Raw genomic sequence first — 17,211 nt, forward strand, 5'->3', positions numbered from 1 at the left:
CACCACAATCAAAATAAACAAACATATTCATCACCTCCAAAAAATTCTCTATGTCCTTAGTTATCTGTCCCTCCAATCTTTCCAAATGTCCCCAAACCAATGTTCTGCCTCCTGTACAGTATGATTCTTGGTAAGACGTAAACTTCTGTTTAGATAGAGGTGCTAGATGATGAAAACAGTAAAGGATATTTATCTAAACAGTGTGAAATCCAATTATGGAGACTTTTTTTGAAATTCCATTTTATTGTTCATCAGTATTTGATAAGGTGTATATGATACATACCAGTTGCTTTGTAGTAAACAGAAATCAGCACTGCAAATCAACATTGCCATTGTCGCCATAATCCTTGTCATCATCGTCGTTGTCACCGTTATCACCATCCTCATCTGCTGAACATAACCCACAAGATGGGTTTAGTGCTCAGACAGTTAATAAATGCCTTTTGAATGGGGCACCTGCTGTTGATTTGGCATTGCCTTCAAATGTTTCTCAGTTGTTCTTGTGTGAGTTGAGGAGTTGGTGTGTGTAGGCACACCTCATCTAGAATGAAAACCATAGGTGTGCGGACAGAAATGTGGATAGTTGCTGGATCGATAGCTTTAGGAATGCTGGATACAGGGCTGTTGAAGGTTGTAGGTCTGAGAGCATCATGGAGATGACTGCAGTATCTGTAAAGGTGATGGGTAAAAGGATGATGAAGCAATAGAAATCTCTGAAGAGATGAGAGCTTTAAATATTTCCTTCGTTATTTGTCCCTCCAATCTTTCCAAATGTCCCCAAACCAATGTTCTGCCTCCTGTACAGTATGATTCTTGGTAAGACGTAAACTTCTGTTTAGATAGAGGTGCTAGATGATGAAAACAGTAAAGGATATTTATCTAAACAGTGTGAAATCCAATTATGGAGACTTTTTTGAAATAGCTAAGGCATGCTGACGGCAGTAGGGATGGTAGGAGGGATGATGGCTGTGGGGGAGGGGAGGGTCACAGTTGTAGGAGTAATGGGTATCTGGTAATGGTGGCAGTAGTGATGATGATAAAGATGATGGTCACAGGGGTGACAATAATGGTAATCATGATCTTAGTAATGACTTGGAAGTTGCAAATGGACTGGGGGCATTTACTCAACAGGCAGGTAGATTGTTTGCCTTCTGATTTCGGAGCTTTAGTCAGTGAGTGTAGAGCCTGAATAAGCCAGAACATAAAAGAACTATAGTGAATGACCGGAGACAACAGGATTGGGACTTTTCTCTGACTGTTCAACTCAAGATCTGTCTGCATCGGAATCTCTGGAGACTGAAGCTGGGACTTCCTTCCTCCCTAGAGGCCGGCAGGGGCCATGATTGCTGTAAGAGCAGGTCACGTGGCAAGGTTTCCTGTAGGCCGCTGCTGCTGGGTGTCCATGGCCCGCAACCCCAAACTGCCACTGCGGCAGTAAGAGTAGCAGCCCGAGGCTCAGTGTATGCCGTGCCACCTGGCTGGTGCTGGGGAGGCTTTAGCAAGAGACGTTTGTATCTTAGCACCTTGGAGAGCCGAGCAGGAGTGCTATCTCTGTAGAGGACCATGTTGCGGCGCAAACCCTCCAACGCCAGTGACAAGGAGCCGAGTCAGAAGAAAAAGGTAAGAAGCATCTTTGACGACTCACTCCTTCCTTCTCTCCTCTACACTGTCTATCGGTGCCTTCCTGGACTCTTAGAAGCTAGAAGTTGAATCAAGGCTATATATGTTGAGCTTGTAGGTGAGGGTTCTTCCAGAAAGGAAGGAGATGGGGCTTACTGCTTACTAGAGTAGTAAAAGTAGGGAAGATACTTTCGAAATTCTGGAATATAGAGCTATAAGTTGGGACTTTGGAAGTCCAGAGTTATTCACTGAAGAACGTAAGGGTTAAATCCACAGACTTCAGTTTGAGGATCAAACTGTAGGGTTCAAGTTGAATCCAAAGAGCATAATTAATGTTGTCCTCCCCCCCCCCCCCAGGTTCTGTGTCTCTCCTACTTAAGTGTGTCTTCCGAGAACTATCTCATTCAAGGGGCCCTACTAGCTTATCCACCCAAGGTGGCCATAGACTCCCTACTCTTTGGCAGGAGTCATAGCCACTGCCCACTAGGCTCAGATCTACCACATCTGCCCAGGCCACTAGAGATGGAGCAATAATTTTTACACTCAGAAAAAGAGCCCACCAAAAGTGCGGTGAAATTCAAGGCGTGGAGAGGGGCATTGAACAGGTTCTTTCTGGGTAGGCGAACTTATGAAAAATGAGAAATGAAGCTGATGACATACATGGTGAGTAGGTGTGAGAGCTAAGGAGGAAAAGTTCGTTGGGGGAGGGAGGGAAGATTTCAAAGTCCAGGAAGGAAGGGAGCTGTCAAAAATGGCTGAAGTGTTCATCTTCCTGAGACAGCAGGTAGACTGAATGATTCTTGAAGACTCTTATATCCAGGTTTCTCTGGCTGCATATGGAGAGTTCTATTTTATGATAGGACTCTCCCAGGCAATGGGCCCATTCAGTCTGCATGTCTAAGTGGACCACAGGAACGGTCCAAAGCAGGCCTGACTAGATCCAAGCACTAATCTGGGGCCTCTAGGACTTTCACTGGGCCCTATCCATTTCCCGTTGGAATTCAACTCAGATACACTGTGGGGAATGCCCCCTCATCAGAACAGTTCCCAGGCAGTAGGTGACGACTAAGAGACAGGCCGCGAGCACTGGTGTGTGCATCCTGTCCCATCTCTCAGGATCTGGGTGGCTGCCTCTTTTGTCTGCACTCTCTCTACTTCAGGTGCTTCTCTGAGGTTGCAGTGGTGGTAGGTGGAGGAGGGGGAGATTTGTGAATAGTCACACAGGGCCTTGTCACCCCACCCCCCCACCCCCGCCAAAACTAGGCCCCAAAGGCTTGTCATTGGCTGCCACTCCTCAAGAGCAAAGCCACTTCCCCTTGCTCTCAAGCTCATGAGAAAAACAGAGACTGCTATATCGACCCTGGTAGGCCCCAAACCGCAGGAGAATCAGGCTGGAAGAAAAACTCTGAGAAAGAGCTGACACTATGGCCCTGTCCTACCTCAGGCAGAGGTGCCCCACAGCACACAGAACAAGAAATCCCTTTCCTCTTTCTTGGCTCTAGTTACCCAGACTCTGCATTTGGCAGATGGGCCTCTGGGAATTCCTCCAGGTTTCTTCTAGAAAAGTCTGTGGCCCACATCCTTTAGAAAAGAATCGTCCACACAAACTGCACCTCACCCCTGCCAGTGCCTTTGGCAACCTCCAAGACGCAAGATGAGCTTGTCTTTCCATACCCAAGCCCCATACTATAAAAATGCCTGTAGCACAACCAAATTTCCAGAAGATGTGGCATTGTCCCAAGGCCCAGAGACAGTAGCCAGCTTCATCTTTGACTGCCAGATGACTGAAGTTAAGTCCCTTCCCTTTGGAAACGGAGGTTATGTGGTAGAAGGGAATACATGCGGACAAAGGAAGCTCCTCCCTTCTTCTGTCCCTGCCTTGGCTCCTTCAGCCAATGAAAATGTACTGGGGAGACACCATTCTGCCATAGGACCCTGGACAGTACTTCCGGTGGGCCTCAGTTCTTCAGCTCTGAAAGAAAAGGTGATCTCTGAAGGTAGGGCGCACTGGAATAATAGTTGTGAGAGCACTCTCTCACGTGTGTGCTTCTGCCTACAAGGGGGTTCTTGCTTGGGCATGAGCCCAGATGGACAAGGCACAGCAAAGAATAAACCAAGGTTCCTGTCTTTTTTTTTTGGGGGGGGGGGGATTGGGTTTTTTTTTTTTTTTTTTTTTTTTTGGATTTAGTTTTTTCCGAGACAGGGTTTCTCTGTGTAGCCCTGGCTGTCCTGGAACTCACTCTGTAGACCAGGCTGGCCTCAAACTCAGAAATCCACCTGCCTCTGCCTCCCAGAGTGCTGGGATTACAGGCGTGTGTCACCACCACCCAGCAGTGTCCCAGTCTTGAAGTACAGGAAGAAAGACCAAACAGCATGAAGAGCCACACTGAGGGAAGGCTTGTCAGTGGCCGCATGCTACACTCTGTACTTTAGTCACGGTTTAGCTTGCTTTCACTGCAACCTCAGAGTAGAGACAGGTATATACTGATTTCACAGTGGACATTTGGCCGGAGCTGTCAGAGAGCGTGTGTTGCAGCATTCCAAGCCAGGGTGCTTAATTTCAGAATCTTAGCTCCTCCTTTCTACATCCCCTTGTCCCCTAAGTGATCTCAGAAGCACTGGGAGAGAGTAACAAGCACAAGCCTTGAGGCTGGAGAGATGGCTCAGCGGTTAAGAGCACTGACTGCTCTTCCAAAAGTCCTGAGTTCAAATCCCAGCAACCACATGGTGGCTCACAACCATCTGTAACAAGATCTGATACTATCTTCTGGAGTGTCTGAAGACAGCTACAGTGTACTTACATATAATGAATAAACAAATCTTTAAAATAAATATATAAATAAATAAATAAATATGCTGTCAAAGCAAGATGGTTTAAAAAAAAAAAAAACACAAGCCTTTAGTCCTCCCATAGAACTCTGCAAGGAACACCCAGAGAGTTGTGGACTGAGAGATGAGACGAGCCAACAGAACAGAGGAGGCGGCAGGCCTCAGCTCTAGTAGGTTCAGAACATGGTACCTGCTGTGGTTCGTAAGGATGCAGGATGCTCCAGAGTGGGAGGGCCTTCCCTTAGCTGCTCTGTGGACACTTGCATCATCTTCAGGTTGGAACTACTTTCCTTTCGCTCTTACTTCCACCAAACATCCTGTCCAGGACTAAGAAATGGAGAGGGATTTGTTCTAGACGTGTCTTCCCTAAAGACAGCCCATCACCAATGGATCCCTATTTTCTGGCCTCCCTCCAGGGCAAATACAAAGGAACCTAGGCTCGTGCTCAAGTGCTAGGTTGTTGCCTCCTTCCAGTCTTTTTCTTCTCTCTTCCTCAATACTAGCACAGCACTCCCCATGGGGTGGTCCTCATGTCACAGGTCTAGAGTGTCACCCCAACGAGGCATGCTCAGCAGTTGCACTACAGGTTGAGCATCCTTGTTACAGAAATATGAAATGCTCCAAGCTCTGAAGGATCTTGAAAATCAACATCATGCCACAAGTAGAAAATTTCTCACCTGACCTCATGTGAAAGGTCACAGTCAAAACACAGGCTCACTCACTATAAGTCCTCTATAAAATTACCCTCAAGCTATGTGTATAAGGACTATATAAAACATATACAAAATTCATGTTTAGATGTCACATTGCCAAAATAGCTCATTATATATATGCAAATATTTGATTTTGTTTAAATTGGAAGGGCTAACGATGTAGCTCACTGAGTAGAATGCTATCTAGTATTCATAGAGCTGTCAGTTCAATATAGCAGCCACAGACTTGTAACATGTAATGAATATTAGTCATCCTCTGCTACATCACAAATTAGAGGCCAACCTGGGCTATTTGAGGCACTGTCTCAAAAAACAAAATCTGAAATGTAGAATACTTTTTTATTTTCTATATTCTTTGTTTACATTCCAAATGATTTTCCCTTTCCCGGTTGCCCCCTCCCCATATGTCCCATAAGCCCTCTTCCCTCGGCCCATTCCCCAATCAACCTCCCCCCACTTCTTATAAGAGACAGAGGACCAGGAAGTCTGTAGGAAGATTGTATCTTCAACATGTGACAGGGAAACCACATGTCCTGCCCAAGCCCATTCCAATGTTCTTCTTCTGCCCCTGCTTGTTCTCCTGGAGGCTCCAGGCAAACAGTCCCTGTAGTCAGCACTATCCCCAGTCCCTTTCTATCTTGCTTTGGGAGCCACTGCACTAGCTGTGAGGTGGCACAAGCATGCTAAATCACACGGCCTTCCAGGTCCCAGACCTGGGTTTAGGAGGGCCCTGCTCTCATGTCTCCACTACCAGGCATGTGACTCTGCCTAGAACATTTAATTTCTCTGCATCTCCATTTCCTCCATGGAGAGCTGGGGATATAATACGGAGTTGATGATGCTGGAATAGGCTGTCATCACATGTGAAGAACTTGGCAAGCTATTGGGTATACGGGTGGTAGTTAACCTTTCTATGATGGTTTCACATATACACAGAGGCTGGGGCATGGACTAGTAAAGTAACTTAGAGGGCAATTCAAGGGATATGTAGGAAAGGTGTGCCACCTGGAGCACTGGAAAAGTCATGAGAGGATCTCTGTAGGGATGCTGCCTTTGAAAATGGAGGAGGAACCTTTTTAAAAAAAAATCTGAGTATGATATCCATATGGTGAGTTTCCATTAAAATAGATATCCCCAGGTAGGCAGCACTCAGTCTGAAATTCCAGAAACTTCACAACCCTACCTGTCACCACATACCCTCCTCCGCAGAGTAAGTACTTTCTTGACTTCCAACAGCTTAAATGAGTCTCTCTGTGCTTTGAACTTTGTGTAGGGAGAATTAAGGGTCAGACTTTTGGGGGAGGCCGAGCCACGTTCATCAACTGTGTGTTGGTGAGATTTAGTCATATTTTTTGGACTAAAGAAAATAGTTGAGATCATTGCATTGCTGGTTTCTGTCCTGTATAATTCTGATAGAATTAATTCATCTACAGCTGATAGGCACTTGTGTTATCTCCAGGTAAACTGAATCTAAAGGGGATTTCTCTGGCAATTGCTAGAAGTATAGTGTCTTATGTGGGGAAATGTCCAGGTTGAGAGTTTGTAAATGGGTTGTACAAAAGGCTAAACATAAACCAGTGTTCCCGGAAGGACCACTGTGTCAGGTGACATTCCCAGCGCTGGAGCGTACTTGGTTCAACTTGACAACAGCTCAGCACAGCTGAAGTTTTTTGTCTTTGTTTTACTAATGAGGAAACAACTGCACAGAGAAAATAGTAACTTACTTACACAGCTGGTCAGTGGGAAAAAAGAAGAAACTGAGGTTAGAAAGGTTAAATAAGTCATGTGAGGCCACACACACCACTCATACCACAGTTGAATTTAGCAAGGCCCAATGCCCAAAGTGTAGCTGTTTCCAAGAGGCCCACATGCTCTCGTTAAGCACAATGCTGTCTCACTTGCCTGCACAACTCCTAGCCAGGCCTCACTCCAAAGGGAATACAGATGATGATGATGATGATGATGATGATGATGATGATGATGATGTTGATGATGATGATGATGTTGAGCTTGTGGATTTCAACTCATCTCTAGGCTGGGTTATCCCAGGATGAGCAAAAGTCAATCAGGATATTTGGGGCTGCCCTTGAAAATGGTGGAAGGCCTGGTTAAAAAGCCACCTTGGTTGACTCTTGCCATTGATAGCCTAAAGATCATATGTGCCTGACATATTTATTTGTTTGTTTGTTTTTTGTTTGTTTGTTTGTTTGTTTGTTCTAAGAAGTGGCAGGCTGGGTCCAAGCCCCAGGATTATCTTCGTGGCCCCTTTGGGTTGTCTCCTCATGCTTTGGGCTTAAGCTCTGAGAGAGGAGCCGTCACAAGAGCCTGGGAGTCAAAGGCCTTTCCTCCCAACCTCCCAGACTACAGATTAATGACAGGAAAAGGCCCCCGGGGAAAGAGCTGTGATTAGAACAGCCCAGCGCTGAGTTTACTCTTCCCCAACAAAGCCTACTTCCTACCCCACATCTACCCTCCTGCTTGCTTTCCAGCCTCGCAAATCCCTGGGGTTTCAGGGGCGACTCTCAGCCTCCTGGTCTGGAGACTAGGCTAAGCTCTTGTGGAGGGAAGGTCACAATAGGCCCCACCAGTCTATAAATAGCAACCTAGCCTGCTCTCCTTGGGCCCAAGCCAGCCTGGTGCCCACCCTCTCTCTGTTCCCTCTTTTCCATGCAATAAGAGAGGGAAGTCATCCAGGCAGCTGTATCCTACCATACAAGAAAAGGAAATCGATGCAAGGTAGAGGAGAGGGGAAAGAAAGAAAAAGAGGAAAGAATAGTGTGGGCGGGTGCTAAGGATGGAGGCGATACATGGGAATCATGGGAATCACCACATGGTCAGACATCCCTCTCTGGGTATACACTCAAGGTCCTGCTTTCCAGGTCTCAATCACAAAGGGAGCTTACAGAGCAACCAAGACTCCAGGCACTGCAAGTACGTGACCGGATGAAGCTAGTTTCTGCTTGGCCTGACTGCTGACCTAGTTTCTGGTCAACTACCTCTAGGAATACATGACCCTGAAACCCAGTTGCTGATTCAGCTTTGGTCAAGACCCAGAAAAAGTACCAGAGGGCCATACTGCATCTCTTAGGAGTTAGGAAAAATTGCACTTGTTGAGGGGCAGGTGATATTGCCCTCTGCTCTGGGGCAGGGGGTTGTCACTGGACACACCCCCGTTTAGTAGGAAGAAGGATGTGAAACCTTCAGCTTTAGTCAGTGTTTGGAGCTCTGGTTCCTCAAGCCCTTATCTTGGGTGTCTGCAGGCTATCCCCACTCTATCTGTCTGGCCATCTGTGAACCCTGGTTCCTGTGTGTGTGTCTTCTGGTCTTGTCTGTTTATCATGACACAGGCTTAGCCTCAGCTCTTTGTGCCTGCAGCTACCCCAGTTACCTGTCCTGTCCTGTTTTCTGGCTGATATCTGAGCATGTACACGTATATACAGTTAAAGATCTCTTCCTGTAGATAATCTCATCCACACAAACACAGGCCTTACCTCAAAGTCTAGACAGTGGCAGAAGTCAGCAGTGGCCAGCTTCTCACATCTGTGGCTGAGGTTAAGAGCTCAGATTAACCAAGAGAAAAAAATGGTGCTTTTCTTAAACTGAATTAGCTCCAATCGTTTATGAACCAAATCTATGGGCACCTTCTATAAGTAAGCCTGTGGTTTTTCTGGAAAGTGTCATGCAAGCATCTGATGGGATTGTTTTACTCTTCCTGAGACATGAGTTCATCAGTCTATAGGACTGGATGTGTTTACCCCATCGCTGTGTTGGCAACCTGGCTCCGTGCACAAGCAATGTGGAAGCCAGAGGCACGATTTTGAAAGGGATCACAACTCAGTTCCCTTTTGGCATTTTCATATATGCTAAAGCATACATTGACTCTGACCCAGTAAATCTTTCATGCCAGGGTTCTCTGATCAAACTTTAGTGGTAGAAATGTGAAGAAAGGTACATCTTGTCCCTTTGCCTCAGGGGTTTCTATTGCTCTGCCCAGCCCTGGTGTGGGTGTGTGTGCCCTGAGGGAGAAGCGATCTACCAGTGGGGCAGCCATTTTAGCACTGCTGATGGAAGCATCTGTTTCTTTCAGCTCTCGCTTCAGCGCTCCAGCAGCTTCAAGGATTTTGCCAAATCGAAGCCCAGCTCCCCTGTGGTGAGCGAGAAAGAATTTAACCTGGATGATAATGTGAGTTTCAGAGATTCTTTGGAGTGTATTGAGTCTGGGAAGAGGGGGTGGCAGAGTAAAGGGGAAATAGGAGGGATTAGTATTACTGGGACAAAGCTTTCTTAACACAGTGCCTGAAGGATTCAGGGTAGCTTCTGGATGAAGGATTCAGCAGGATGATGAAGGGGCTTAAAGGGGGTAATATAGGGGTTAGGTGAGTGTGGTTAGGCGGCATGGGGGAAGGTGTCCAGGCGGGCCCTTGCCTGGGCACCTCTGCCCCTGAGGGACCACACACACACAGACATGGTATAGAGTAGAGTTTATTCAGAATAGGGGATGGGAATTAGTGGTAGAGAGAGAGGGAGAGAGAGAGAGAGAGAGAGAGAGAGAGAGAGAGAGAGAGAGAGGAGAGAGAGAGAGTGGAGGCCGGCCATGACCACGTGGAAGGGGGGAAGAGCCCCAGGGGCAGAGAGGTGAGAGTATGTGGGAGAGCGGTGGGCAAAGAGAGAGAGGAGGGGCAAGTAGCCCCTCTTATAGTGGGCCAGATCTCTGGGGCGGGGCATACCTGGCTATTGCCAGGTAGGTGTGGGGTGGAGCTTACACAAAACCCCAACAGTGCCACTTCTAGGTACTAAATTCCTGCGCCCCAAAATCCTACAGGTATTAATTACATAGCAGAAAGCAAATTAAATCACAAATTAATAAGGCTGAGGTGAGGATTGGGCCTGGTGAGAACGGGGATGAGTTGACTCTCTCTAATCATCTAATTTAGGATCCTGAACACATCTTTGTATATCAAAACCCGGATCCACGTCAGTGTTACCATGGTCCCTGTACCTCTTCTTTTGTTGTCACAGATTCCAGAGGATGACTCAGGTGTGCTTACCCCAGAGGATTCTGGGAAGAGTGGCAAAAAGTTGGGTAAGAAGTGGAGGGCAGTCATTTCCCGAACCATGAACAGGAAGATGGGCAAGATGATGGTGAAGGCCTTGTCAGAGGAGATGGTAAGGCCTGGAATCCAAGGGTGGCCTGAGGCCAAGCAGGGTTAGGGAGGCCATTCTGTCTGGGAAGTGAGCATGATCACCTGAACAGTCACTACTAAAATGTGGAGACGCTGCTCCATGCACACAGGATGCTCACATGAAGGTGATTTGGGCAGGGAGGGGGTTTCTTACCAGCACAGGAAGCAGGAGGCTGGCTAGGAAAGGATTGAGTTTGAGGAAAGATGAAAGTCTGGGCAACAGAAACTTCCTGTAAAGATGAGTAGCTGAAAGGAAGATGCACTTTCCTGAGCTGTATGTACCCAACTTAAAACCTCGGAAGAAGCCCCCAGGATTGATTAACAAGGATTGATTCCAGGAAAATATAGAGAAAAATACACATGCTCTTCTGTTTACCATGAGGTTGCATCCCCAATAAGCCGTAAGTTAACAATGCCATGAGTCAAGAATGCATACCCCGTAACCTACCAAGCACTACTAAGCTTAACACCATAGCACCTCGCAGAGCATCACTTGCTTCCCCTCAGGGTTTGATGGCTGATGGCGAGTGATGACTTGCTGCTGCTACCCAGCATCACCAGAGAGGCTCACACTCCACAGTGCCAACCTGGGCAAAGATTCAAATTCAAGATTTGATTTGAAGTGCGGTTCCCACGGAATGGTATCACTTTCGTAACCATCAGAAAGTCGAACAGATTGGGGAGCTGAAGGGGTGGCTCAGCAGTTAAGAGTGTATACTGCTCTTTCAGAGAACGGAAGATTGCTTCCCAACAATCACGTTAGGTGACTTAAAACCACCTGTAATTCCAGCTCAAGGTGCCCAAGGCCCTCTTCAGGACTCCTAATGACACTTGTCCTGATATGCATATACCCACCAACAGCATCCCATCCACACACACACACACACACACACACACACACAATTTTAAAAATAAAACAAATCTTTAAAAGAAAGAGAAATAGATCAATTGAACCATCATTAATTCAAAGGCTAACAAAAAAGGACGTTGCTAACTTCAGCCCAAGGAGGAAGGTGATAGATGCAGAGAGCTATGGGGCAGGAACAGCCCCAGTAGCTTAGAGCACACAGTGGACTGCTTGTGCTTGTGACTTTTATAGGAGTCTTGAATACTGGAGCCAGCTCAACTGGCTAGTGAGAGCAATTGGTCAATTGTCAAGAATTTTGGGAGGCAGTTGTTTAAATACAACTATTATTAGAAAGCAACTTCTATAGACTGACAGAAATCAGATGTCTAGCATGTACAAAGACCTGGATTTAATCACCAACACTACCAAACACTCGCATGCGCGCATGCGTGCACACACATACTCACACACACACACACACACACAGAGAGAGAGAGAGAGAGAGAGAGACGGACATATAGAGAGAAACAGAAACAGAGACACAGAGACACAGAGACATAGAGAGCTAGCTTTAAATCTACATGTTATTAAAAACAAAGGTTGTCCTAATTAGAGTTAGCATTGCTGTAATATAACATTACGACCAAAGCAACTTGAGGAGGAAGAGATTTGGCTTACACCTCCACATCATAGTCCATCATTGGAGGAGTCAGGACAGGAACTCAGACAGGGCAGGAACCTGGACACAGGAGAATGCAAAAGCTATGGAGGGTGCTACTTATTGACTTGTTCCCCATGGCTTGCTCAGTCTCCTTTCTTACAGAACCCAGGACCACCAGCCCAAGGGATGGCACCACCCACAATGGGCTGGGCCCTCCCACATCAATTCCTAATTGACAAAATGCTTTACAGCTGGATCTCATGAAGGCATTTTCTTAACTGAGGCTCCTTCCTCTCTGATAACTTTAGCTTCTGTCAAGTTAACATGAAAGTAGCTAGGACAAAGGCGATGCTAAAAAAAATCTTCAAAATTCATCATCCCCTAATTGTACCACAAGCTGTTATTCTTACACATGCTCCAGACATGTGTGTGTCTAAGTATCTATATAACAGAAATAACCTAGATGTCTCTTTTGACAACTCATCCAGGGACATGCAATTGTACTGGGTGTTGACCATTGATGGGGCAGATTCACAACATGGGAAGTGGCAAGTCCTGGAGTGTTTTACTCTAAGAGAAGCAGCTGATAAACACCACCACTCAGGTGCACTGAAGTGAGGTGTGAGGAACTCTGGAGTCAAGCAGCTTAGTTGTTTCCCACAGGCCTTGGCAAAGTTATCTATCTTAAAACTCAGGCCACTCACAGCACTTAGCGGCAGGTCGGGTATTACCTCGAGGATTAAATGAAACGGCAGGCCAGCCTGGTACGCAAGAATGTGGACATTTGCTCTCTGACATAACTGTCTGCCTGATTGGGTCATGAAAACAGCAGCAAGTCCAATATTAGTTGCTTTGGCCTCTTCTTCTTGTCCATCAGCACTGGAAGCTGACCAAGTATGTCCACTAAGTGCCTGGGTGTGTGTGTGGGGGGGGGGGTGCTCTTTCTGTCATGTCGGAAAACCAGGTCTGCCAACCCCATTTTTACAAAAGCAGAAACTAAGGTTCAGAATGCTGTCACTGAGCCTGTCACAAAACTGATCTGAACCAAGCGCATACCCAGTTCCACTGCACTGGGGCCTTGGCCTATGTTACCACGACAAGGCTTCTCAGAGCTTCCAAAACTCTTTCTACAGGGAGACACTCTGGAAGAGGGCTCAGCTTCCCCAACATCTCCAGACTACAGCCTGGACAGCCCCGGTCCTGAGAAGATGGCCCTGGCCTTTTCTGAGCAGGAGGAGCGTGAGCTGCCTTCTCTCAGCCGCCAGACATCAACAGGTGAGTAGGGGAAGCGAGTGGACACCTGCCAAATCTGGAGGAAAGAATGAGGCTGGGGCAGTGCCAGGGGCTTTTGTGGGAAAGGGTTGAAAGGGAAATGCGTATTTGTCTTCTACTTAATGGAAACTTCTCAACCCACTTTACATTAAATCTTCATCACAACCTGGTAGGACTTGTACTGTTAGCCCCACTTTGTTGATATGGCAACTAAGGCTCAAAGAAGTTAAGTGACTTGCCAAGTGACCCACTATTGAACTCTGGCCTGCCTCGCTATCTCAGGCCTGGAAAGGCCCACGAGCTGAGGAAGAACCTCATTGTCCCCTTAAACTTTAGCTGTCCAAGGGGACGTACATGCTACAGCCTCCAGAGTATCTGAAACATCCCATCTTGAAGTCCAGAGAGAAGCTGCAGTTCTTAAGAACCATTCTCTTGGCCCCAAGAGCTCTGTGTATTGAGTTTATGGTACACCACTGAACATCTAGTAATTCAGGAGCTAGCCTGAGGTGCCTTAGCTGAGGAAGTCCCTTGAGCTCACCCCACTTTTGTCACTCTTTCCCTGGTTCTACAGACACATCTCTCTGCCTCCCACTGAAATCCACTTACAATGCCCACTATCCTGCCCTTCTCAGGTAGAGCGAGTATGCTTATATCTTTATAAGGCCTTGCTAGTAAATGTTGTCTTATAAACTAAAGTAAAAGAACCCTGCAAGGTATGTCTTTCTGTGTGGACGGAGCAGTATAGGGAGAAGAAGAAACCCTGAAGTGCAGTAGAACCAGTCCCACCAGTCCCGAAGTGAGAGGCCTTCAGGAAGTCACATTGTCTGCCTGGCCTCTGTTTTCCTTACCTGTTCAGTAGGGCATTGGGCCTTGCTGGGCCCCAAAGGCTTCCTGGTTTTGCCCATTCTTTAATCTCTGTGATCCAACTCTCCAGCGCTTCATTGTCTAAAGCCCTAGAGGTAAAAAGCTCCATCCGATTCCCCAGAATGGCTATGAAGATGGCTCTAAACCACTTCCTCACTTCCTGCTAGAGTACAGCTTGTGTCCCCAGTGTGTTTCCTTGGGAGCTCCCTGGAGTGCCCCTGCTTGGCACTGCCTGGCCCAGCTGCCTTGAGACAAAGACATGTTTCCTCTCTGGCCATCTCCTGCAGGCAGTGAACTCTGTAGCCCTGGCCCAAGCTCTGGAAGCTTCACAGAGGAGTCACCAGCTCCCCAGTACTCAGGGCCTTTCTGTGGGCGTGCCCGAGTCCACACTGACTTCACTCCCAGCCCATATGACCACGACTCATTGAAACTGCAGGTAAAGTTGGCATCTGAGTCCCCCCCCCCCCCCAGAGCCTGGCAGGCTTCATCCATAAAGAAAACAAGCAAAACAAAGCCAAAATCTCAAAGTATCAGCAGAAGCCTAGTGACCCCTTCCTTCCCTGCTTTCTTCTTTCCTCGACCCCCCCTACCCACACCCCCAGAAAGGAGATGTGATCCAGATCATTGAAAAGCCACCTGTGGGCACATGGCTGGGCCTGCTCAATGGCAAGCTGGGTTCTTTCAAATTCATCTACGTGGATGTGCTACCTGAGGAGGCCGTGGGGCCTGTACGCCCCAGTCGCCGACAGAGCAAATGCAAGAGACCCAAGCCCAAGACTCTGCATGAACTTCTGGAGCGCATTGGCCTGGAGGTTTGTGTTGGACTCGCATCAATGTCTGGGAGCAAAGGAGGCAGGCTTGGCTCCTGGGATGGGGTCAAGGGGACAACTGCTATGTGCAGAGGACAGCTTCCAGGCAGGGGTGGCTTATAAAGGAGATTGCTGATGGCCTGTCTCTACCCCCAGGAACACACGTCCACCCTGCTGCTCAATGGCTACCAGACACTGGAAGACTTCAAAGAGCTGCGGGAGACTCACCTCAATGAGCTGAACATCATGGACCCACAGCACCGGGCCAAGCTGCTCACGGCTGCAGAGCTGCTGCTGGACTATGACAGTGAGCGGCTTTAGTGTGGGGCGGGGCGTAGGTTGGGACTCTGACCACTCTCTGCCCCAGGGCCCCCTTTGCAGTAGGAAGGCACTTCCCCCCCCCCCACTTGAACTGATGTTTCCAGGAAATTGTATATGGGCGGGGAGGGGGGAGGGAGGTGTCGGGGAGGTGGGGAGATAAGTCATGGGGGGTAATCAGGTCCAACTCCCTTTTGGATCAGAGGGGAAATTAAGACCAGAGAAGGTAAGACATTTGCTTTAAGCTGGCTGATAGCCCAGAGTCTAAGTCCAGCTGCCTGGTAACCAGCTCTGTGCTGGAGCTGTTTGAGCTCAAGGGCTTCTACAAACACCTGGCGATCCCACCCCTAGCTTCACCTCCATCCCATTTAAGACCCAGTCCCTTCATATTCTCTTCATTCCCGGCAGCTGGCAGTGAAGAGGCCGAAGAGGGTGCTGAGAGCAGCCAGGAGCCCGCGGCGCACACAGTGTCAGAACCCAAGGTGGACATCCCACGTGACTCTGGCTGCTTTGAGGGCTCAGAGAGTGGGCGTGATGAGGCCGAGCTGGCGGGCGCAGAGGAGCAGCTGCAGGGTCTCTCCCTGGCCGGGGCACCTTGAAGTGAAGATGGCCTTTTGAGGCTGAGGCTGAGCCCTCGCTGCAGAGACTGCAGGGATGGGTGTGGCCCCCCATAATGGCTTAGGACCAGAGGACCGGTGCAGAATCTGGTCCTACTTTCCCAGGGAGTCTTACGGCTGAGGGCCCTGCCAGGATGCTACAGGCTCAGATAGAGTGAGACTGCCTTTTGGACCCTCTCCTTCCACCAGTGACTGACAATATGGCCCCTTCTGATACCTCCCATTCTCCCACTCTGGCCATACAAGTGGGGCACCAAGGGACCTAGCCATGCCATGTGATCACAGCCCCCAAAAACTTCTTACCCTCACGCCACTGTCACGTTGCTTCTAAGAAGGACGCCAAAGACTACTCCTTAAGCCCTAGGGAAGCTTGCTCTTTCAAAGGATCTCAGGTGGATTGTAAGTGAGTTTGGAATTCCTTAAATGAGATTTGAAAGAAGCTTCACACCCGGTCTCCACTATCCTTCTCAACATTTTAGAGGTCCGACCACTAAGTCTTGAACTATGTCTGTGCTTCTTTTGGCTTCAGCCTGGTCAGGATTCGAATGGGAAGTTATTGCGGGTCCCACCAGTTGACACTGTGTACCTTTAAATATTTGCTCTCCAGCTGCCTGCTACCCAGGACTCCATGGAATAGGCTTCTTGAAGAGGCTGTAAGGGCCTAGGGTTTCCAGAGAAATAGCTCCTCCTTCTCAACCATCTCTTACCTTCCTGTGTGGCCCAAACTGAGCTCCACCTTTTCCCAACTTCAAACAATGCCCATAGCTCATATGATAAGTGTCTCTACCTGTTTCTTGGCTCCTTCAGATGAGATTTCCTACAGGCTGATTGAAGATGGTGACACCTGGATTCCAGTGACACACCTGCCTCCTGCAAGCCAGATGCGGGTGTGGAGCCAGGCTTGGTCGTTTATGTGGATCTCCTGACACAAAGGGAGCCCTTTGCTCGACATTGGAGGTTCCATGGTACCCAGCATTGCTCTGCTAACGGTTTTGGTGTGCTAACTCCAAAGGATCAGGAGATTATCACAACTATTACTGGGGTACCCTTGACTCCAATAGCAAGAGCAGTCCTTCCTGAAGCAGGGTCAACTGTGCCCATCACAGGGAGGGTTACCTGCTTAGTAAGTGGGCATGCTTCTGATATACTACTAGCAGGAACTTTCATAACTTCTGGTTTGGGCAAAGGAGTTGAATGTACATAAGGAGTAGCAGAGAGGCAAAATGGTAGCAATAAATATAAACAGAACGTGGTTACTGTCGCCTGTTTTCTTTCCTATGGAGAGAGGGTTGGGGCAGGGATAGCTCCCTATTTAAAGCTGATCTCAGGGCATCTCTCTGCCTCCCTGAGTATGCAGGCATCCTTGACTCTGCTAACTTAACTCTCCGTCTAAAGCTACAGCTGGCTCCATGCATCCTTCCACACATCCCTACTGAGAACAGGGCTCATAGGACCATAGCCATAGGCCCAGTTGGGGT

The 17,211-nt window shown here is 48.0% G+C and overlaps 1 protein-coding gene across 1 annotated transcript; it reads left to right on the forward strand.

The window, feature by feature from the left end:
• The first annotated feature begins 1,357 nt into the window (after positions 1-1,357).
• Sash3 (SAM and SH3 domain containing 3) lies at positions 1,358-16,989 on the forward strand. The gene is made up of 8 exons (XM_052170851.1): positions 1,358-1,620; positions 9,250-9,345; positions 10,182-10,328; positions 12,987-13,128; positions 14,277-14,425; positions 14,592-14,801; positions 14,955-15,105; positions 15,525-16,989. Exons 1-8 carry the CDS (start codon positions 1,564-1,566, stop codon positions 15,713-15,715), a joined length of 1,143 nt encoding a protein of 380 aa, XP_052026811.1. The 5' UTR covers positions 1,358-1,563; the 3' UTR covers positions 15,716-16,989.
• The last annotated feature ends 222 nt before the right edge of the window (positions 16,990-17,211 follow it).

The sequence above is a fragment of the Apodemus sylvaticus genome, chromosome X, assembly GCF_947179515.1.
Source record: "Apodemus sylvaticus chromosome X, mApoSyl1.1, whole genome shotgun sequence".
NCBI lineage: Eukaryota > Metazoa > Chordata > Mammalia > Rodentia > Muridae > Apodemus > Apodemus sylvaticus.

Bases quoted from the DNA above. Each gene is read 5' to 3' on its own strand.
- Sash3 (XM_052170851.1), top strand. From the start codon at position 1,564: ATGTTGCGGCGCAAACCCTCCAACGCCAGTGACAAGGAGCCGAGTCAG. The intron at 10,329-12,986 runs GTAAGGCCTGGA...CTCTTTCTACAG, and splicing joins AGGCCTTGTCAGAGGAGATG to GGAGACACTCTGGAAGAGGG. The intron at 15,106-15,524 runs GTGAGCGGCTTT...CATTCCCGGCAG, and splicing joins GCTGCTGCTGGACTATGACA to CTGGCAGTGAAGAGGCCGAA.